Source organism: Cimex lectularius, unplaced genomic scaffold (genome assembly GCF_000648675.2).
Source record: "Cimex lectularius strain Harlan isolate CLEC.00 unplaced genomic scaffold, Clec_2.1 scaffold142, whole genome shotgun sequence".
In the NCBI taxonomy this organism is placed as follows: Eukaryota; Metazoa; Arthropoda; class Insecta; order Hemiptera; family Cimicidae; genus Cimex; species Cimex lectularius.
In genome coordinates, this window is record NW_019392729.1 from 978,744 (window position 1) to 1,003,149 (window position 24,406).

At 37.0% G+C, this 24,406-nt stretch overlaps 1 protein-coding gene and 1 long non-coding RNA gene across 5 annotated transcripts in view; one reads left to right on the plus strand and one right to left on the minus strand.

Annotated features, from left to right (window-relative positions):
• The window catches only part of LOC112126872, a 70,260-nt gene extending 49,170 nt beyond the window's left edge, over positions 1-21,090 (minus strand). For all 4 annotated transcript variants that reach the window (XR_002910271.1, XR_002910274.1, XR_002910272.1 and 1 more), the window contains exon 1: positions 21,028-21,090. This is a non-coding gene — a long non-coding RNA (uncharacterized LOC112126872). The remainder of the gene's footprint in view (positions 1-21,027) is intronic.
• Positions 21,091-21,196: 106 nt separating this feature from the next.
• LOC106666999 (5'-3' exoribonuclease 2 homolog) lies at positions 21,197-24,251 on the plus strand. Its single transcript, XM_014394585.2, has 2 exons — positions 21,197-21,379; positions 21,442-24,251. The coding sequence occupies exon 2, from the start codon at positions 21,576-21,578 to the stop codon at positions 24,069-24,071; it is 2,496 nt and encodes an 831-aa protein (XP_014250071.2). The 5' UTR covers positions 21,197-21,379; positions 21,442-21,575; the 3' UTR covers positions 24,072-24,251.
• Positions 24,252-24,406: the final 155 nt, after the last annotated feature.

Below are 24,406 nucleotides of genomic sequence, written 5' to 3' on the forward strand. Positions count from 1 at the left end.
CACCCAAATGCAAGGTGTGATTATCTACTGGCGGAAATCATTAATGTCATGAAGGACTGTTTTATGTAGAAAAAGGTTTTGATGGATTCGAGGACATTGTGACATGTGGCAATGAGGCAGAGCACGGACACAAAACGCCTCTTCAACAAATAGTTGATGCAAGAATGGAGCACGTGGTACATCAACCGACCTACGGGTTTGCTGTATAAATCCATATTCCCGGAAATAGGATCAAAACTATGGCTATGTAGAATTAATGGAATTTTTTGCTTCGATACCCCGGTTTCGCTCAAACCACTGCATTTGCGATGCAGGCAAAAAATTAGCCGTAGGTTCTCCTGCTATTCCAAACTGAGAGACGTGCGATGAACCGGCAAACATAAAGCATATAATTTTTACGTGCCCAGAATACGAAGAGGCAAGACAGAAATTTTTCGGGGTGTATACGCTGAAAAATTTTGAGCGACCGTTTTGCTGGGAAATTAGGTGTTTATATATACATGAAAGAATGTGATATTGATATGTGATACTGTGATATAAACTTTAGAGTCGTTGTAGTGTGTGTTATTATTTACTCATGTATAAAATAATTTATTTCATTTTTCTGTGTTCCTTGTTTTAATTAATTTATTATGTGATGTATACTTAGTTATTTATTATATAATGTATATATGAGTGTACTATTGATGTACACTTAAAGCAAAGCAATATAAGAAAAAAAGAAGTTTTCCTTTATTTTATAAAAATATCGATCTTCGTATCTATAAAAATTTTCAGATAAAAGCAACAAAATAAAAGTTTAAATTAAAGACAGAGTCCTAAAAGATTTTTCTTACTAAACAAGAATTATTATGTTATACATTTAGTCCAATGTGTGATTATCCAAGCAAACGCAATTATAAAAAAATCCATATTTTCCCAGTTCGGTTTATCTGCCGCAGAAACCCGTCCCAACACGCGTCCCTTTCAAATTCATAACGATGCAGGTCCGGTTCATTGATCAGTAAATGCATGAAAGGATGATGGATGGAAACAACAAGCAAACCGTGAGACAACAGCCAGGATGTGCATACGAAGCGTATCCTGTGAAATGAAAGAGGGCTTTTCTGAATTGATATTCCCGTCAACGGTAATTGAACTGAAAGCTACTGAATCTGCGAGATAAAAATCGTTGTTTCGGCACAGTAATCCGATTGGAACGTTGGAGATTAACCTAAATAATTTACAAGTTCCAGTGCGCTTATGTTGGGATTTGTTTTTAAATATAATGAAAAGTCTTCATTGAATAAATAGACAATAAATAAAATAAGGAATATAAAAAATTAAAAACACTTCATCATATTCTAATCACTTAATTTCTCCTTTGTACGAATGAATATTTCACTTTTTACATTGTCACCAAGTAGAAAATATTTATTGGATTTAAAAAAAATTTCAAGTAATGTATACCGTGAAGTTCCATAATGGCATCCATACCAGTGTATTTCAACCAACCATATTAACCTAAGAGTAATCCGGTGGAGAATCGTGAAATTGTTACAGTTGCGATCAATACCATGACTCTTCGGTTCATGTATTATCTATAAGGATCAAGCCGAGACAAAGAATGAAGTAACATAACTCACACATCCTAAAATATCCGTCATGTCAAAAAGTGCATTGGTTAAGTTAATAATGTCAGTAATAATTTCTGTATCAAAAATCGTAAAATCAGTCTTGTTTTTACTTATTATACAAGGGTGTGGATTCAGTACTGCCCACTGATTTTATCAAAAAACTATACAGCATAGACAAAAACGACGCGAAGAGGATTTTGTTCATGCATAAACTCAATTTTTTGATACTATTCGTTTCGATAATTCAAATAAATGTTCCTATTCGTAACCCATGTAAATTATTGATAATAAATTTGTAAACTATAATCCGTACAATCAAAAGTCCTCAGTCAAAGCTCCTTATTAAGCCACTAACCTCACTATCCAAACCCCTCAAAATTCCATTTGTCAAAGAACTGATCAGTTTCCGTTTTCAAAAATTTCACAACCACCTCTCGCTCCAAGGTAACCCTACTTTTCATGCCCTTTCTACACATTTCCCATTCTGAGAACCTTACAAGTCGCCTTAATCGACGATGGCATCGAGACCTCTTTGCCCCTTTCCCTCTCCACCGAGTGCCAGCGTTGGCTGGTTTCTCATGGCATGAATTCTCCAGGTGCAGTACTGGTATTAGTGTTAGTGCTGTGACCGTGTGAAAAATACATTTTGTAATCATATTTGTTATATATACGAATGAATATCTATAGGGTACAAATAAAACAATTCAACAAAAATTGCTGCTCTTAATCCTATTTACTTTTTCCTCGATCCTGTCAGCGTTGTTAATTTCCCGTGTCTTCGCCATTTTCAGTTTAGTTCTGTTCAAGTTTTGCGTTTAACAAATTAGCTTTCAACCATGAAAATTGTTCAATTTGCATTCCTTTGTCTTCATGGCTTTCAAGTCTCACTCATATGTTACGCCCCTAAATTATCGCTTCTTATCCGAATTTCTCCCGATTTCTGCTCCAGATCGTTTAGTTTCCATAATATCTCTTGAATCTTGTCTGCTACTGATTTTAATTTTCGTCCTCTTTTCTTTCGCGAATTGATCGGAAAGCAAGATTGGCGGGAAAAGTATCACGAGAGCCGTTTCACGACCTCTGCTCAAATCAAATCGCATCAGCCGGGTTCGGACGGAGCCCTCAGTATAAGCAAGGTTTGGGTAAAATTTACTTATTTCCATTGGCGTGCTTTAAATTTCCATTATTTCCATGTAGAGTGCTTTTGAACCAGTTTCTCGTCCCGGTCGCTTGGGACGACCAGATCTGGAGAAGGAACAGGCATTCAATTTGGAGAGTTTATTATTTTGGTTATTTTCATTTTTCCTTTAAATATTTCTTTAATTTTCCGACCGATCAGCAAAGAATTTTGTGTTATTTTAATCATTTTTCCCTCGTTCGATCGACAATTAAAACTTCAAGTCACCTCCAGTTCCAAGGCACTGCTCCAACCAGAGATCAAGATCTTTTTAAAGGACTCTGCAGGTCTGTGCACTTATTTGGGCTGAAATCCGAGTGCCGTTCTCCTCGATCTTTCCTTTCTTTCTCTCCAAATACCTCTGATCATTTTAAAGGCCACCTTCAAAATATAGAGTCAGTTCCACTAGTTCACTCTGATAAATTCCTGATGAACCCAATTTCGGGGAGGTAAACAGTGTATTGAAGATGAGAAATTGACAAGATATTTCCTAAAATGATGGTTCAATTTTCCTAAGTGGGGGACCGCGGTAGCTGAGTGGTTAGCATGATGCCTCTCACGCCGCGGTCATGGGTTCGATTCCCACCGTCGCCTCTGGCCCTTTTTTCCCGATAACCCCCAATTTGAACAACATATATAAGAGATTCGTCATGGCTAATATGCAAAGATCATAAGGCCAATTTAAAAAAAAAAAANAAAAAAAAAAAAAAAAAAAAAAAAAAAAAAAAAAAAAAAAAAAAAAAAAAAAAAAAAAAAAAAAAAAAAAAAAAAAAAAAAAAAAAACAGTATTGCTCAAGGATTCCTTCATACAGAGATGCTAATAAATTTTTGGGGATAATTGGGGATAAGTCAACCCCCATGAACGCTAATAAATTACGTGCACGGAACAAACTTCATTCAAGGCATGTACGTGGTCTCGTCCCCATTAGGCCTAGTACGCACTGGGATTCTTTGAGTCGACTCTTTGAATCTCCGGAGAGTCTCGGTTGCGCCTAGCCTGAGTTCGGGCTGCCCCGACTCACTGCTGCGATGAATCTGGTGTGTTGCCCGCTAGCAATTTCGGACTCTTTTGAATCCCATCCGATGTGGGATTCTTTGACTCAATGTTGCAACATTTGCCAGTGCGGACGTGAATCGGAACAAGCGCTGTTGTTTCATTTGTTTAGTTGACGTTCTAGTGAATTTTTCTTGAAGATTTTGATACTGTCATGTATTAAAGGTATGTTGTGGAGTACCGAGTTGACTTTACAGTTTATTGAAGACATACATTCCTATCGGTGTTTGTGGGATGTATCATTCACGGAATATAGAAATGGGGAATTGAAAAGCCAAACTTTGAACGGTCTAACCCAAAAATTCAGTGTTTCCGTCGCCGAAATTGAAAAAAATGCACACTTCTATTGGGTTCGTATAATGGATATGTACTACGCAAAAAAGAGCAAGGGAAATTCCTGAATGCTAGTTCCCCCGTAATTTTCGCAGGCAATGATGAATGTGAACTGAATCTTGGTCTGGACAGAATCGGGGGCTGCATCGCAACAATGAATCCACGCAGCCATAACTCTGCCCCGCAACATGAATCGATTCAAAGAATCTCAGTGCGTACTAGGCTTTAGAAGTTGTCAGTGTGTGATCTTGGTTTGACCATGTGCAACATGGTAAGTATGATCTTTTCCCTTCTTGACACAGCCTCCGCAAGCTTCATCTCATCATTCTCATCTCTTTCAGAAAATACAATGGGAAAAAATCAAATGAAAAGTAAAGAAGGAACGTGATATTTTAGATGTTTTTTTATGTATGTTATTATTATAATGTAATTATCAGTGTTATGTATTTTCTAGATGTTTATTATTTTAAAGATAAATGTTTAAATAAAATTATTACTATTAATGAATAATCTGCTTATCAATATCAGCATTACTATAGCTTTGAGGTAAAACCCTATTTATAAGTGATTTAGGATAATCACTCGTCATAAATATTCTTTTCTATTTTTAATTTATTCTTCTGGTAGAAACTCTTGACTTAGCTTTAATCAATTAAATCATTCGTCATGAATTAAATTAACTACAATATTAAGTAAATGTAATAGTAACAAGTGTAATTAATGGGGAGTCGAAATGGGATGTTTGTGGCATGGGCGATCGAAATCACGGGAGCTCAAGTGATAAAAAATCGGCGTATTTAACCGAAAGTCGTGGGTTCAAATCCCACCTGTTACACAAATTTTTCATTTCGAGTAATTATAGAATCAGTGTCATCTCTTTATGTGGACTTGAATTGTGTACAATCATCGAGCGTAACCATAAAACAAACTTCAAAACCCTGCAATTTCCAATACAATTCATTCCCTATTGAGTATCTCATTCCTTTCCGGATTTATCAAATTCCGTTACAAAAACCCCATGCCAATCGCCTAAATCCCTTAATCCAACAATATCACCTAGAAAATTAACTACAACTTAGTTGTTAAACCATTTTTGTGAACAACCAGCCGACCATCAAGAAACGACTTATACAATGACAGGCAAAAAGTTCCAACCAATTGATGTTTTTCTCGATAAAAGAAAATTCTGCTCTTAATTTGTGTCATTTTTTACCAACAAATATTTGTTTATGCAATGTTTGAAAGTGGATATATAAATTAGAGGTAAACACACTTAATCCTTAATCCAAAACGAGGATAAATTATTTTTCAATGTTTAATTTTTACAGAACTTAAAATGTTTACTCAGTGTCATGTGAATTCTGAAGATATAAACTTTTTAGTTTTCATCTTTCTTTTCTTAATTTTAATTTTTAAACTTAAAAATCCCACTTAAGGTGGCCATTCACGATCACTCCAAATGGAACCGCGCCAAGCCGTACAGCTCCATTTGGAGTGCCTGAAATTTGAGGGGGCATTCACGGCCGCTCCACAGCCAGTCGCTCGGAAAGTCAACCAGTGAATTACCTTCTCAAAATGGATGACGATCTCTTGTGCTACTCTTCTGTTTATTTACATATTAAAAGCCAGAAATCGAAGAGAAAATGGTGTAAGAAGTGGCTCCTGAACAGAAGCCGTAATACCCACATGAATTTGATGAAAGAACTTTCCCTTGAGCCCGCTGATTGGAGGAACTATTTAAGGATGGATGAAACGTCTTATTTATTCATTATATTTAGTGTTCTATTGACCAAATTACTTCTTTCAATTATTTAATCTTTTTTGTAAGGTTTTGGTTGAAATGAAAAAGCTAGTGCCACGAGCGGGATCTGAATCCATGGCCTTCGGCTAAATACGCCGCTGCTCTACCACTTGAGCTATCGTGACTTCGATCCTCTCCGACACCAAAAAATGGCAAAAAGAGAGAAAATTCGAAAGGTTGTAGGTTGAGATGGGGAGTTGGTGCCCGAGTGGATCGAACTATCGAAGTCAGGATAGCTCAAGTGGTTAGCGCAGCGGCGTATTTAGCCGAATGTCGTGGATTCGAATCCCCTCGTGACACTATTTTTTCATTTCAACCAAAACCTTACAAAAAAAAGATTAACGTCTTATTTATATTTACTCCAGCTTGTTACCCCCTTGATTAGAAAACAAAAGACAGTCATGAGAGAAATCATCACTACATGAAAGGTTGGCAACCACATTACGATTTCTCGCTACAGGGATGAACTACAAAGAACTTAAGTTCTCTACTACGATTTCTGATCATTGTTAGGGGTTATCAATACCGCATCTCTCATTGCATTTGTATCCTTTGTTTTGAAAACGTCGACCAACTGGTTGAGGATCGAATTTCTTTTATTTCTATCGTGGTAATATAATCATTGTCCACCACTTTCATAAACATGGTAAACTTTCATACAATTCAATCACCTCAACAATAAAATCTCGATTGGATGTCATTACCAATAAAGAATAAACGTTTTTGACTTTTTGAGAATGTACGACGGAGATGTTTGCTCAGTGACAGAAAGACGGAGACTGCGCCAAAAAACGAGGGTTTTCCCATTCACGAACGCGCCATGCCGACGTCGCGCAGTAGATATTTGGAGTGGCGCGATGGAGTTTGGACCGGTCGAATATTCGGCACAGCCGGGCACGCCAGTTCATTTTTGCCATTGACGTGGTTTTTGGAACGGCGTCGCTCCGTTTGGACTGCTTGGAGCGATCGTGAATGGCCACCTTTAGTGTTGAGGATGTTGCGCGTGGTGTGGCACTTATTGATGATTGACGTTCCATCTAGTATTGCCAAAATTACGCATTCCCTACGAAACTCTGCGAGACGCCGTTAGACATTTTCGAGAAACTGGGCCCTACCATAGAAGGCCCGGTTCTAAGCGCCCTAGGGTAAAAGAACCACACGATGACTGTTTTTTGACTTTGAGAATTTTGCTAAACCGGCACCTTACTGTTGATCAAGCGATTCATCAGCTCAAGAAGTTCAAGGTGTCCAAATTTCCGAACGCACTGCTCGAAAAAGATTAAATCAGTGTGGGCTGATGGCTTTTCGCCCCGTAAGAGGACCAGAATTGACCAGTCCACATAGGCACGGCTCGCATTTGCTCGAGGACACAGCCATTGGTATTTGGACGATTGGTATGCTGTACTTTTTACAAATGAGTGTAGATTTGCTCTACGATCTCCAGATGGGGGAAAGAGTGTGGAGAAGGTGAAATGAAAGGTATGAAGCCTGTAATTTTTCCCCGGGCCAACCTTTTCAACGTAGCTCAGTGATGGTCTGGAATTTCAATGGAGAGTCGCACATGGTTGTTTTTCGTGTAGGGTCTTTGATGACACTCGCTATGTGGACGAAATTTTGGAACATCATGCGTTGCCTATCCTCGATGCAATCAGCGACAATCCTATTCTAATGCATGATAATGCCCATCCCTTCAACAGCATAACATGAGGGTCTTAGGCTGGCCAGCCCGTTCTCCAGACTTGAACCCCATCGAACATTTATGGGATAACCCCAAAAGACGAATAAGAGTACGTCCATCACTTCCTGATACGCTCCACTATGTTGAAATGTATTTTCGAGAAGGAGGATGCAGAGAGACATTTCCAGACTAGTAGAAAGTATGTCGAGATGTCTTCGAGATTTATTTTAGGCAAAAGGAGGAAATAAGTGATATTGAAATGTTTATTAAAAATATAATTAAAACAAATTTTATATGTCCGTCTTTCTTCATTTTTCTTAGCATTTTTGTTTTACTTTTTTAGACAACGGCTCAATTATTATGCCTTAAAAACGTGAAACTTTGATTAATATATAAAGACATATACAAATCAAGTTATATTACAGTGGGTGGAATTGTTTTGCCTGTTAGTGTATATCATTTGTGTGCTTACAAATGTATACAGACCGTAGCTGTATTTGTACTTGTTATTAACTTATAAAGTAAAATAATAAATAAAAAAAAAGTTTAAGAAAATAAACCGGTAGAGACCATCCAAAGAGAATAAATATTTTCTTGTCCTTTTAAACAAATTTTACGTTTGTATATTGTCTGAAAGGAAGAGAGCTTGAGTATGCGTTTCTTCTCGTGTATGAAAAGGTTCCAAGGGGGATGGAACAATACAATAATAGGGACGGATTCTCTTTCGGCTCTTGGCTCGCTTAAAGATCCTGGCGGTTTTCCAACAGTTTAAATCAACTAGTCACCTGAAGCCCCTGGCCTTCTTAATTGAGAGAGCCTTAGCCGCAGTAGCGGTTCTCTGGCCAAAAACCACGCTGGCATTCACAACAACCCGGATTTATCGCCGTGGTCAATTCCGGATCTGACTTTCCCAATTAGGACATTTGCAAAAAGCTTCCTAATGATCAGTCCGAACAAAAAAATAGCTTGTTTATCAGTAAAGAACTATTTTCTATAATAAATTTGTAAATGTTTATCTGTAAAAGGTTAAAGGTTATAGGTTTTGTTAAGACCTGCCACCGAGAAAACTATCGGTTTATTGTATATCTACTATTAATTATTTTAGAAAACAAGGATGTTTCAGAGACAATGGGAAATATGCCACTCACTTAAAGCAGGGAACACACTTACCCGATGCAACGCTATACGATACGCTACCCCACGCAAATCCAAATTCTAATCGTGCACATCTGCCCGCTGCCATGCAATGCTACCTACTCTACGCTCTGCGATCCCCACTGTCCAGATTTTCATCGGGTAGCATCAAGTACAGTGGAAGACAAAAGAACCGGACACTCATATTTTTATTCAAACTACATGTATTATTGTCGTTATATTAATTACAACACACTTATTTTAATATAAACCAAATTAACCGAGATCAAAAATTCATTAGTTTTGATTTCTAAGAAAAGTAATTTTAATTGTTTGGTAGAAAATTGATAAAAACACCGGAATACCATTTTTTGATATAATGAATTTTATATTTATTATGAATTTATAATTATAATCAAATGAATACCAACACATTGTTTCCCTTCGTCGGCTCTTTTCACCTCAAAGAAGCCGACGCCTTATACAAAAATGTCTTTTCTATACCGACTTCCTTCCCCATCCCTTCANTGATCTCACTAAAGATCGAAACGTTGGCACGATAAAGAAAATGTTTTTCTGAAACCTACATCACACCAGACCGCATCTCACGATTTCTGAATAATAATGAATTTAACTAACAATTAATTACACGGTTTTGCTCATAAAATTCAACTAACAATTTATTTCATGGTTTTTCTCAAAATAGTGCATTAAGAACAAAAGAGGCGTCGCGATTGTGATAGTGATTATTGTGATGCACGCTGTGTGACTGTACGTTGCGTGCGCTGACGTCGCATAAATGTGAACACCCTACCAAAACGTGACAAGGCGTCAACAAGACGAAAACCCAACGTACTGGACAACCTAGATATACTGAGAGGCAAAAACAAGTGTTCACCCTTAATATTTTTAATTATCACTCAGACAATCCTCTATATGGTATACAATGTTTGGTCCATTTTAAAGGAGTAGAGGTAAATATCCCAAGAGAAATAACAATTTATGTTGTTTTTCATTTTTATGCCAACTATTAATTTTACCTATTAATTAATCAAACAATTTAAAAAAACCACGAGTGGAGACAGACCCCTACATGAGTTCAGCAACTCGCAGTCCAAAACCCATCATGTACTATTAATCTTATTTATTATTATTTAAAAAAATAAAAATTATTATGAAAAATAAACAATCAAATACCAATGTCCGGTTTTTTATTTTTTATTTGAGTGTATAATTTTGCTGACATACTGAATGCAATTATATAAAACGAAAACTTTGAACGAATTCACTGTAGAAATAGACATGAAGCATGTAGATGACTACAGGAAATATAACCACAATATTCTATTTTATTCTGGAGATTTCACTCATGGGGATGAGTGGGCAGTGCATGAATCGACGATAGCAGTAATTGCAAAAGACCTCAGTTTGTGTGTTTGGATAAAAGCTAATTCGACAAGTAAACAATAATAAAAATAGATAATAATATTCATTACTAGGGTTAATTTGCTGTGCATTCAAAGGCCCGGGTTTCAAGTTAACATGTATTTTTCCAAGCCTGTTTGTTTCAGTTCTCTGTATTAAATCAGACAAAGGCCAGGTGAAAAAAAATTAAAAGTGACATTCAGACAGATAGCCACTCGCGTTCCACTCGCTTTTGAAGTGGGTGGTGGAGGAGAGAAGCTAATTAATTTATAGCCGGCGGTTTTCTCCTGCGCTGTTCGACGGAATGGGGCGAAGGCAACTTTAATTAAATTTTGTTCATAAGTCCCCCACCAAGCGACCGCAGGCCTCCGCGGTGAAAATTTGAATTTATCCCCCAACTTCGTCCCCAAACAGTTTTAAAGATGAATCCCAGATCAACTTTCAACTCAATTAACACCGACCGTGACAAACTAACTTAATAAGGGGCTTACAGATTGAACGAATCGCACAACGAGAGTGAACAAATAAACGGCACAAATCACGGCATAATAATAATAACAAAGGCTAATTGTTCCTACTAAAGTTATTTCTATTAAAGTTGTTCCTATTTAAAATTTTTGTTAGACTACTTTCAGAAAGATATTATCAAAAGAAAAAACACAGGTAATAACCTTGATGTCACGACTTTATTTTATGAAACTTCCTAAACGGGAAGTGCGCTTAGCTTGAAAAGCCTCCCTTATATAAATTGTCTTACAGTCAACGAGGAAAATATGTAAATGAAATGCCAGTTTTGAAAGTTTTCTCATTCGTCAAGTGGACAATGACTACATTTATATTTCTATATATAGAATTTTTTTCCGAGATTCAGACGTTTTGAAAGTGAAAGATTCCAGTATTTTCAGCCAAAGCACTGTTTAACATGTAACAAATAGTTTCATACACGCTTCTAAAAAATTAATTTTAAAAACTTAAAAATTTTGTCATTTCTCATTCTAAAATAAAGAAAAGATTTTACGATGAAATTTAAAATTTTTGTTTTTCCCTATAACTTGTGGGGTTAGGCAGCGATGCATTTTATGTCCCATCCTTTTTTCCATCTTCGTTGATGACCTCCCCTCTGAACTTGAAGGCTGTGTTTTTGTTTGTAACCCCTCTAAGTTATGAGCAAGAGAAAGAGAGAGAGAGAGAGAGAGAGAGAGAGAGAGAGAGAGAGAGAGAGAGAGAGAGAGAGAGAGAGAGAGAGAGAGAGAGAGAGAGAGAGAGAGAGAGAGAGAGAGAGAGAGAGAGAGAGAGAGAGAGAGAGAGAGAGAGAGAGAGAGAGAGAGAGAGAGAGAGAGAGAGAGAGAGAGAGAGAGAGAGAGAGAGAGAGAGAGAGAGAGAGAGAGAGAGAGAGAGAGAGAGAGAGAGAGAGAGAGAGAGAGAGAGAGAGAGAGAGAGAGAGAGAGAGAGAGAGAGAGAGAGAGAGAGAGAGAGAGAGAGAGAGAGAGAGAGAGAGAGAGAGAGAGAGAGAGAGAGAGAGAGAGAGAGAGAGAGAGAGAGAGAGAGAGAGAGAGAGAGAGAGAGAGAGAGAGAGAGAGAGAGAGAGAGAGAGAGAGAGAGAGAGAGAGAGAGAGAGAGAGAGAGAGAGAGAGAGAGAGAGAGAGAGAGAGAGAGAGAGAGAGTAGAATACTTTATTCTGAGATTGGAGTCCCCTAAGAATAGCAATAAGGTCACAAAAACATTATAACACATCATAGAACACATTAAAACACATAATACAAAATATAAATAATATTGCCAATAACCAGAAATTAGAGAAAAATAATAATAATAAAGAATTATTCGGAGATCGTGAGATGCGGTCTGGTGTGACGTAGGTTTTAGAAAAACATTTTCTTTATCGTGTCAACGTTTCGATTTTTATGGAGAACATCTTCAGGGCCTGGGATTTATAAACATTGTTTAAATTTTACACATACATGTAGGATGCGAAAAAAATGAATTTATACAATGCTGGAACATTTTAGATTTAAAAAAATGAATTTATACGATGCCAGAAAATTTTAGATAAAAAAAAATGAATTTATATAATGGTAGAAAATTTTAGATTTAAAAGGCTTAAATATAAAAAAAATTGCAATTTTTAAAATGAGGTCTGAGTTACGTTGGCTAAATTACACCACTGTGATGGAGGGGCTTTCTGCCCTATGCTCTCTAAGGTCAGAGGGTGTATGTTCCATTTCTTAGCAGAATGCACAATTTTAATAGACATCGTATGCTCCACGTAGACCACAATTCCCTGTCTAGAGATGAACTAATTACTAGGCTAAACTCTGAACCGACCCCACTTGTAACATATTGCAGACATGCATGGCAATATTATGTAAGGTATGCAGCTAAATTTATATGAAAGAACTAAATATTTAATGTTTGTACAAATTTATTTCAAAATTTTGTTATTTTTTTATTTTGTTTTTTGCTTTTAATGTTCTTTATTTTTTCTCATTTTTTATCTTTTTGTTTTCTTCTGTTCTTTTGTTGCTTTACTTATGTTTTCATTCATGTGTAGTTATTTTATTTTATATTACTGTATTATAACAAATAAAGTACTATTAATATTATTATTATTAAGGTTTTGTTTGAGTTACCTTATAATAAAAATCTAATGAGCCATTTCATTCCATTCGCAGTAAATGTTTTGTGACCTCAAGTATATATCGTAACTTCCTGCTTAGTATGGCATCAACGTTTACCCTTTCAATATACATAAACCTCTAATATTATAAATAGTCGTTTAATGTCGTAAAGAAGAATCAAGGCTAAAACTAGTATGTAACAACTTTCTTTACATAATGAAATATTATAACATATTATCATAACAAGAAATCTGGAAGTTTTTTCATAGAAGGAATTCTTCAGTCCGAGCCACATAATTAGACGTTCCTTTCGTTTTTAATCAAGCAAATCTATTAAAAAAATAAACGTATTAAACCTACTTAATGTCATTAATTTGTCTCGCCGATCTCTGAGTTATGATCAGGGTTAATAAACGTACAACAAAACTAGAAAGGCAAGAATTCCGCCTGCGCCCTTTAACTTCGTCCTGGAGAAAGACAAACAGCTAAGTGCTTTCCTTTGTACTTTTAATCACTGTTAATTACTTTTAATCTAGCCTGCCGACCCTTAATGACCTTTCTTTATTATCAACATTAGGTTAAAAAACGATGTCGAAAGAGGAAAGGTTGAAATGGGCAAAAATACTCGAGATTAACCGAACAAACACAATTTCCTTGAATGTACCATGTTTAAGTTTAAACGCAAAAAAATAAACATGACAATTTACAATGATCAGGTTTTACAAGGTTTTTGTTAGATTACTAGATGGACTTTTAGCCATTTTACAAATAAGAATGGAATTATCAATGAAAGATTAAAAAACTATACTAACTTTAAAATACATATATCGTTCAATTTTCCAAGGTTAATTCGCTGGACAGAATTTTTAAATCATTACCCATTAAAATAGTTTTCAACATTGTTATATTCTAACTTTCTATTTGTTTATTTACAGAATTGTTAACATTTACATAATTTATCATATACGCTTGATTTGGAGAATTATTTTGAGCATTGTGGGAAGTCAAATCCGGTGAAAATATCGTGATAGATAAAATGTATCATGGAAAGCCCATTTTAGAAAATGATGATTATAAAATTAGAATGCAGGGTCTTAAAGGTACATCGAAGGCCTAAGGGTTGTTATATTATTGCCTCTCAACCTGCAATATTTCATTCTAAGTTTTCCTAAAAAAATTATTGAATCCCGAGGAAAACCCAAACTCTCGGGGATTGGGATTTACTACCTTCCAGCAGGCGTTCGGCCAACTTTATTAAAGCGTCCGAAGGCGAAAGAACGTTTCCGTTATGATGCAAGGTATATTTCCAGGTCGGTAAGACAGTTTCAGAAGATTTTGAAGTTACGGCGTATTGCTGAACCATTTGGAATAGGGAAAAAAATAAATCAGGAGGCCACTCGCTAGCATAGGCACTTGTAAATATTTAATATGTCGGTAAATAACATCTTGAAAGACCTGTGATAAAATTGGTTTGCCACAAAATAATAGACCCAATGGCTACGGATCAAACGTAAGCTATGCTATATAGGAAGTCCATACACAATTATAAAATATTTATGTTTGTTATGTGGCAATATGATATGAAGTCTGGCACAAAGGACACATCAGTAAGCTAAAAGGGTTCCTACAAAAGTTGTATGGAGATATTATCAGTTCCCCCACGACAGAAATTTTATAGTCAAACTAGAAGCCAATATTTAGAATAAAAATCAATGAATGCAGGAGTGCCACAATGTTGCATACTACGTTCACTACTTTTTTGGTAAACACCAGTGATTTTCCGAAAATAGATGGAATAACATTGCAACGTTTGCAGATGGCCGAGCGGAGATATCAGTAGGAACGACCATCAACCATTAATCCAAAATCCTTCAAAAGGCGTGTAATAAAGACAATAAATGCACACAAAAAATGAACAATCAAGCTCAATTAGCATAAATCGGTACAATTAAATTTAACAAACAAAAAATTGGATCATGTACCTTCTCTCACCATCGATGTAGCTATATGTACAGCGATGCGGGTTTCAGGGAAAAATTTCAGAATAACCTTAAATGTCAAGCTTAGTTGCAAAAATCATAAGAAGAAGAAAAAGAAGGAAAAATAGCTTTGAGATACAGACTATATACTGGTTGACAGGACGCGGCTCCAATCTTCCTACACAACATAAAACAACTTCTAAAGACTATGTGGTCATATTGTATTCAACTCTCCGGTTGTACCAAACAGCAATGTCAGAGTTACACAACCACTCCAAAATAAAATTGTACGTAACATGAACAACGCACCTTGGAACCTGAGGAATAAGGCATTGTACATAGAGATCTTAAGACTCTTGAGGACACGGCCGTCCAACACCAGTCTCCCACCCTGAGCCAGCACGAAAATGTGAAAGCGACCAAATTCCTACACAATCGAAACATCGTTAGAAGGAAGAACAAAGCCATGGGAACTAGCGAAGTTAATAATTTTGTGGATTTTAATTAATAATACTGTTAATCTAAGATCTTGGTTGAGTGAAAAAACAAGTGTCACGAGCGGGATTCGAATCCACGACCTTCAGCTTTATGCTTAAAGATGTAGATTAATTTTGTGAATAGTGAATTGTAACTAGGTTTATAAGCATATATAAATATATATTTATTGCAAATGTGGAACGTTCCTCACTGAAGATGGCGCACAATGCCGAACGTGTTTGAATAACTCAAAAACCTGCGAGTGGGGACAGACCCAAGTGACACTGAGCTGGTTCAACATCAGTTGTACTTATCATTGAACCTATTAAACCTTTTTAAAAGCTTTCAGCGTGGACCTCATGGGTAGTCAGACATGATTATGTAATTAGGATAAATATATTCAAGCCGGTTTAGTCATGTACGATAATGTTTATTTATTTATATATGAACGATTGACTTATTCGTGTATATAATGTATTATGTAACTATTTATTTGTTTTATAGTATGTAACTAATTATTAATTAGTGCGTGCACAAGTTAATTTAATCCGGCTATTGTCCTCTGCATTATTTTTAAAGGGGATACGAGCAACGGGAGACCCATTTAAGGTTCCATTTTAAAATACATACTAAAAAGAACCCACCCCTTACTTTCCTCAAGCCGCACCTTTAGACATGTTGGAACTGAGGAAAACGCTAAGTATAAAAAGCCGTTTTTGAAGAACCAAAATGTTAGTTAACTGGTGCGTTCCGCCGGTATAGGGTCTCTAAGGTAGGGCGGGTTGTTGAATGGGTTTACATACCTTTTCTAAGTTTAATTTACAATTAGGCATTTTTCGAAATTATGAGGTTTAACAAACCTTTGTACAAGTTGACGAGAATAATGTGTGCTACGATTCAGCAAAGTGATTTTAACTCGAACGTATTTTCCCAAAACGCGCACACATCCTCTCCTCCTCATTTTACAAAAGACACAAACTGTGCTGAGAGCATCGGTTGATTAAGCATTGTACAAAGTTAAATTAGTTTGCATTTAAGGTCATTAGAATTGATTTGCCTCCCAGGTGAAACTGATTAGTTCGGTGAGAGTTTGCGAGATAAGGTGACATTTTGAATCGTTTGTCTTAAACGCAATCCCGGCTAGCAGGGTCTCGGCAACATATTCCCTCCAAACTCCGGTGAAACGTTAACTTTAATTGCATGTAAATAACATCCATTGCCAGTACGATGTGTGCTAATATTGTATGGCCGCACAACTATCAAACTGAAGTCGATCTACGCTTGTAATTTTAACCGTGGATATGTATCTGGACTCATAGATGAATTGCGGAAAATCGATTGTTTAGTGATTAACTCTAATAAAACAACCATAGTCGCTTTTACACGTAAAAGAAAATTGGATTCACATGAGGCAGATAACACCCAATAATACTATAATAGAAATGAAGAAAGAGGCCAAATTCCTAGACAAAACATTAGCATTTGAAGAACATACGGGATCCACTAAGAAAAAAAAATCCAGACCGGAAACTTTGCTTACGATGTATGCCATGATGATGAGCTCTATTCTCACATATGCCGATAAAGTAGAACAAATAACAAGACGAAGAGAACTCACAAATGTACAGAGGCATCCTTCTGTATGACAGGAGCGATGAGACCATGTCCACGACTGGTATAGAGAAGATACTTGGATTAACCCCCCTCCATCACATGATAAAATGAGGACATCACAGAAAACTATTATTAGTATTGTCAAAGAGAAGCCTCCAATTGGAATTAAAATGGAGAAATAGCAACAGTTTAATCAAAGACCACCCGATACTCATATCCCCAGAGATAGCATGAACAGGAAGATCGAGTTTAACGAAAAATTTTCAAATAAACTTATGTACAAAAAAGAATTTGAAGAACTCCTTTAAGAATGGCCCCATTTACTTGGTACACAGATGGATCTAGAACGCAAGAAGATGCAGTGGCAAGATATTGGGTCGTGGAACCAAAAACGCAGAATCCATAGGAAAATACACCAGTATCTTCGAAGCTGTAGGATGTACCCAATTCAATTTGAATAAAGGGTACAAAAACAAAAATATAGCTATCATGTCAAATAGCCAAAGCGCTGAGTTCAAACAGCATTAGCTCAAAGATGGAGCTGAATTGCAATACCAAACTAAACAAATTAGATATGGAAAACATAATCAGCTCTGCTGGGTCCCAGGACACGTGGGAGTAAAAGACATGGAAAAAGCGGATGTTTTTGCAAGGAGAGGGGAGGACCCTTCTGTGGCATAGGAATCCACACTATCAATGAGCACCTCAGACAGAAGGATAAAAAGAAAATAAGGAAACAATGGAACTCACTCATTCCTACAAATAATCCAAGAACCTCCTAACAAACTTTGGAAGGAAAGAGGTAACAGAATACTTTAAAGGAAGCAGGCACAAACTGCAAATCCTTACAGGACATTGCAAACTAAATATACATCTGAAGAAGATTGGCATAACCCAACACGGCACGTGCAAATTCTGCAAAGAAGCACACCGGCAGAAGAGACACCAACACACCTACTAACAAACTGTGGTGCTACACAAAGCCCGCAGGAAGAAGGGAATTGGGACGTACAATGTAACCGTAGAAGAGATTCAACCGGTGTGCTGTAAGCACAGAACGGGGGATACATCAGCTGTTAACGGCGCAGTATAATATACACCCCGACTAATACATCTATCTATCTATACGTCTTAGATCTAGGTAACAGTACATTTTTGTGTTATAGAAAGAAATTTTATGGTATTTAACAACAATAATGAAATTTTTTTTAAAAAATTTACTTATAAATAAAATAATTCATAAATCAAAATAAAAAAATAGGACTAAGTGCATAATTGGTAAAAATAAAAATTTCGAGATACTTTCTGCCCGTAAAAAACCCCTTGGCTAAAAATAAAGGGGCGGTTGAGTGGACTAAGTGAGAGATTGAAAATTTATAGTGGCATAAATTCACTTCCAGGAGCACCTATCCGTCTATTGCGAGATGAAAACCGAGAAAATAAACTTTTAGGGTAATTGTCATTGCACTTTTTTTGTAGGCCGCCACCGCTCGTCACTTTCAGTCCGCCGATTCTACATTTCCGGCAGACCCCTTCAACTTCCACGAGTTGTTGCTGCTTTATTAAGGCTGACGCGTATATTTGGATCGATCTCACTGAACTCTCCATATTTCGTGTTCCCTTTCCCACGAGTTTCAAAAAGAAAATCCGAAAAAGAAAAAGTCGACCCCGGAGGTAAAATTTCAATACTGCCATGGTGGATTCGCTAAATAAAACGAATTTCAGTGCCACGAGAATAAGGTTTCTATCTTGACTCTTTCCTGAGATTAACATTTTTGTTATTTTCGTCTAAAATCAGATTTTTTTACATAAAAATCGTAATTTCTCAACTGTAGCGTCATTAAAACACAAATCTGACCTTTATTTCCCTAACTACTTTAAATTTTCCACAAGATAACATTAAAAATTCGCGCTTTCGAATACACAGTAGCCGTTTAAAAGAATAACAAATGGCAAAACCATTTTTTATTTTTTGTATTTTTTTTTTTTTTTTGGAAATACTCTATTTAGGCTCGTACAATAAATTTTCCATCAAAACTTTCGGGGTTTTCACCAAAGAGCCCTTATTTTATAAGTATTCCAACTGACATGCTCACTTTTACATTTTTTTAAACTTTTATTAGTGAAATCTCATTTTCAAATTTGAAAAACGTGATATCGAACCCAATGAGAGCAGCAACCCAAGAACAACTTACATGACATAATTTTAATAAAAACATTTATTAGCTGGTAACAAAAATTAGATCTATTCTAATTTTTCTAAATACAACTATGTATCTATTTTTTTATTATCAACAAATAAATGTTCTTATTAAAATAAGACATGTACGATGTTCTGGGTTGCTGTTCTCCTTGGTTTCGGTATCTCGTTTTTCAACTTTACAAAGGAGGTTTCACTGAGAAAAGCTTAAAAAAATGTAAAATTGGGTATGATAATGGGAATATTTAAAAAATAAGGCAACTTTGGTGAAATTACCAAAACTTTTGATGGAAAAGTTATTGTACGAGCCACAATTGACTATTTTCAAAAAATATAGGTTTTGCCATTTGTTATTTTTTGAGTGGCTGCTGTGAATTCGGAAGCGCGAATTTTTAAAGTAAATGTTGTTAGCTTGTGGAAAATTTGATATAGTTTGCGAAATAAAATACAGATTTGTATTTTAATAAGTCAAAACTTGAGAAATTACGATTTTATGTTTTAAAAAAACTGATTTTACAATAAAACAGCAAAAATGTTAATATCGCAGGAAATTCTAGTTGACGTTGATCGACCTACGTAGTTTAAACTGATGTTGTATTGAGGTCATGACCTCAAGAAGATCCAATACAACATCAGTTTATCGCAGGAAAGTGTCAAAATAGAAACTTCGTTCTGGTGGCACTGAACTACGTTTTATTTAATTCACTATTTTCGTGGTCCGCTTGACCAATTAATACAAGACAATTAATTAAGGTTTTTTTTAGTTGAAATGAAAAAAAGCTAATGGCACGAGAGGGATTCGAACCCACGACCTTCGGCTAGATAGGCCGCTGCTCTACCACCTGAGCTATCGTGACCTCGATCCACTTGGACACTAACTTCCCATCTCAACCCCACCTTTTGAATTTTCAATTGTTCAACTATTTAGACATTTAACCCTTTAACATTATGTATAGTACAGCATACAGGTAATATGGCCTGGTATGTGATGAGAGCAGATGTGTCCCAGGTCATTGCAACCATAAGATAAACCATTCAATACATAGTCTGAGAAGAAAAATACAGAGGACCTAGCGGTTTGCCGGCAAAAAAAAATTATATACGTTTTCGGGCAAATTTCGGTCCACAAGTACTAATTGAAAGAAAATAATGTTTAACAAATAAAACATAAATAAAGTTTGATATGTTGACGCTTGAAGCAATAATGCTCAAAAAAAAAAAAAAAAAAAAAAAAAAAAAAAAAAAAAAAAAAAAAAAAAAAAAAAAAAAAATTGAAATGTTTTAGTACGTACTTAACACATCACACTAAAGTTTAGGTTTTACATTTTTGAACTTACTGTGAAAATCGTAAAAACGGCTCTTTCGTTACACGAAAAGTGGAGTTGATGATTGATGTGAAAAGTGGGCCGATATGTGCACCAGGATGAATCGCGCTTTAATGACTACGTATTAATTAATATAATAATTACTGAAGTAATTGCACTTCGCAATCCGCTCCTCGTGGACACTTTTTTCTCACCGAGCTATTAATACCATATACAATAAACCAACCATGTTTCATCCAAAAATCTGAACATGGAACCCAATGATTTTCTGCCATGCTCGAGCACAATTCTCTTATAGGGTGGCATTCCTACTCTCTCCCTATATGGAGCCAAGGAATGACACTTTTCAATTATGTGGGACACGTGTGTGACGATTAGTGACCGTTAGTTGATAATTATTCAGAAATCGTGAGATGCGGTCTGGGGGTGCCAGACCGCATCTCGCGATTTCTGAATATTTATGTGGGACACATTGTGCAACCTTTCTCTTCATGCTGTACAAGTACGAAATTTCGTGTGTCAAGTTTTATTACAAAATCAATTATGAAAAGACCCAGAAGAGATATTAATTGAGGAAAAATTTAAATTTTAATTACCAGCCAGATGCGTTGACGATCGTGTTGATGAGCGACCAATGTCACAATCGCTACAGGTGGCGGGTCAAACGTGTACAATCGATTGCCCTGCCACCCAAATAATCGGATCGTCATGTTTCTAGATACACAGCACACGAGACGTCTCGCAGAAATAGCCGACATTACATTCAACAACATTCGACAAACGTTTAACTACCTTTTTGAATTTAGAAAGAAATCTCGAAACGTTTTAATTTAATGAATGTGTACTGTGAAAAGTGTCGATGGTAGCAAGAATCGATTACTAGTTAGCCTCGGCGTCTCCTACGACTCTTCAGGCGACAGCATGTGGTTGTAATTGTTGTTCTATCTTGTATGTTTACTATCTTTGATTACAACAATTAAACCTACAATAACCAACATCGAGTGTTGCAGGTCGACGAGGAAAGATCACGCCGGTTTTGTGTCCTTCGTTTGGCCTTGAAGTTCGACGCTTCGAAATATAAAAACGGTATGTCCTCGACTTTGAGTCTTTGAGGTTTGTTTTGTTTGTGTTTTATCTATCGACCATGGGAGTACCAGCGTTTTTTAGATGGTTGACGAGAAAGTACCCGTCCGTGGTGGTAGAATGCGTCGAGGAGATGCCGAAGGACAGGGACGGGGAGGAGACGCCCGTAGACTCCTCCGAGCCGAATCCGAACGGAGTGGAGTTCGACAACCTGTACTTGGACATGAACGGGATCATCCACCCTTGCACCCACCCAGAAAACAAGCCCGCCCCCAAGAATGAGGACGAGATGATGGTGGCCATTTTCGAATGCATCGACAGGCTTTTCAAGATTGTGAGACCGCGTAAAATCCTCTACTTGGCCATCGATGGAGTTGCACCGAGAGCTAAGATGAATCAGCAGCGGTCGAGGAGGTTCCGCGCGGCGAAGGAAGCGACTGAGAAGGCAGAACAGATGAACAAGATCAGGACGGAACTGTTGTCCAAAGGCTACACCCTGCCGCCTGAAAAAGAGTGCGGATCCCATTTCGACAGCAATTGTATTACACCAGGTACCGGGTTCATGGCTCGTCTCACGCAGTGTCTCAACTATTACATACATGAGCGTCTCATGACAGATCCCGGTTGGAAAGGGCTCAAAGTGATACTGTCTGATGCGAGCGTACCGGGTGAAGGTGAGCACAAAATTATGGATTTCATCAGAAGACAAAGGGCGCTGCCGAACCATGACCCGAACACCCACCATTGTCTCTGTGGTGCGGATGCTGATCTTATTATGCTGGGTTTGGCCACCCACGAACCTAATTTTACAATTATTCGAGAGGAGTTTCAAATGAACCAGCCTAAGAAGTGCGATATATGCTCACAACCTGGCCACGAGATGAAAGATTGCAAAGGGCTGGACACAGTGAAAGATCCTGAACTGTGCAACGATTCCATGTTTGTAGGTAGTGGGACGAAATATATCTTTGTTCGATTGAATGTCTTGAGGGAATACCTAGAAGAGGAATTGAAAATGCCCGATTTACCATTTGAATACAACTTTGAAAGAGCTTTAGATGACTGGGTTTTTATGTGCTTTTTTGTAGGAAATGATTTTCTACCACATTTACCATCACTTGAAATAAGAGAAGGAGCAATCGATCGTCTCATTAATCTGTATAAAAAAACAGTTTATAAAACAAGAGGGTTTTTAACAGATAGCGGTGATGTTGATCTTGAAAGAGTACATTTAATAATGTCCGAGCTAGGCGAAATGGAAGATGAAATTTTCAAGAGGAGACAAAAAAATGAACTCTCATGGAAACTCAAGACTAAACAAAGAGAGATGAATAACTCGAATTGTAACATCAGGAAGTCGTACGCCGAGCTTATGGAAGAGGTATTACAAGAAGAAACTGGAGATGATGTCAAACTTTATGAAGAAGGATACAAAGATCGTTATTACAAACTTAAATTTGGACTCAGCCAGTATGAGATACCCACCAGAGAGAAAATTGGTTGGGAGTATGTCAAAGGACTCTGCTGGGTTTTAAAGTACTATTATCAAGGTTGTGTGTCCTGGAATTGGTATTTCCCTTACCATTATGCTCCGTTTGCTTCTGACATTGTAAATAACAGGGAGGACAACCCAGTATTTCCAGAGAATACCACACCATTCTCACCTTTAGAACAATTAATGGGAGTTTTCCCTGCTGCTAGTGGTAATCTCGTCCCGCCAACTTGGGCCGAACTCATGACCGACCCATGTTCCCCGATTCTTGATTTCTATCCGAAAGATTTTATGATAGACCTTAATGGCAAAAAATACGCTTGGCAAGGTGTAGCGCTTTTGCCTTTCGTGGATGAACAGAGGCTGAAAGCCGGTTTGAAGCAAGTCTATGGAGATCTCACTGAGGAAGAACGAGAAAGGAATATGAGAGGAAATGACCGCTTGTACATAAACATCGGGGCAGATTGTTTCGACTTTGTGAAACTTCTGAATCCGAAGAACAATGTAGATAACGCTGTAGATTTGAACGCTGTGGGAATACAGGGAAAAATTTTTGTCAATAGTAGAGAATATTTCCAGGGGAAAACTGTATGGTCTCCAGTTCCAGGATTGGAACATGTGAAAAACAACAGTGTACTTTGTGTGGCTTTCGTCGATCCAAAATATCCTACAAAACACAAATTCATGGCCAACAGGCTCGATGGTGCAGTCGACCCGCCAAGGACGTTGAAGAGCGGCCAAGGCAACAATAGACCTATGATCGGGTTTGTGCAACGTAGAGACAGGGACTATATGGACGATTCGGGCCACCGTATGATTCACCACAATTTACCCCCTTGCCACAGTTATATTCCACTCGGGCCACAAGGGAACCCCTGGAGGTCTGGCCAAAACGAATATCAGCACAATCGAAACCAACAACAAGGGCGCGGCAACATGTACCAAGGTAGAATGAACAATAACTTCCGTGGAAGGAGTTATGATGACAACCGACAACAAAATCAAAACTCTTATAATCAACCAGCTCCCGGACAAAGAATGAGGCCCAATAACTCATATGGCTAAAACCAGCAGACTCAACGCTACACACCCTACAACAGAAATAAAAGAAGATTCCAACAATAATTGCATATACTGAGGAACAACAACAAAAAAAAGTAGATTTTATTAACATTAATTACTTTCCTTACATTTGAATATTTGTTTTATTCATGTACAAATAAAATATATATATTTCTCTCTCTCTCTCTCTCTCTTTTTAATTACTCTGTTTGCAATTAGAAACTAATAATGTTAATAATTGTGTTAAGTTGTAAGTCCCCCTTTGATTCAGAGAAAGTTATGAAGCAGTTCGATCTTGCAAAATAAGCTACATTTATGTAGTATATGTAAGAACTATT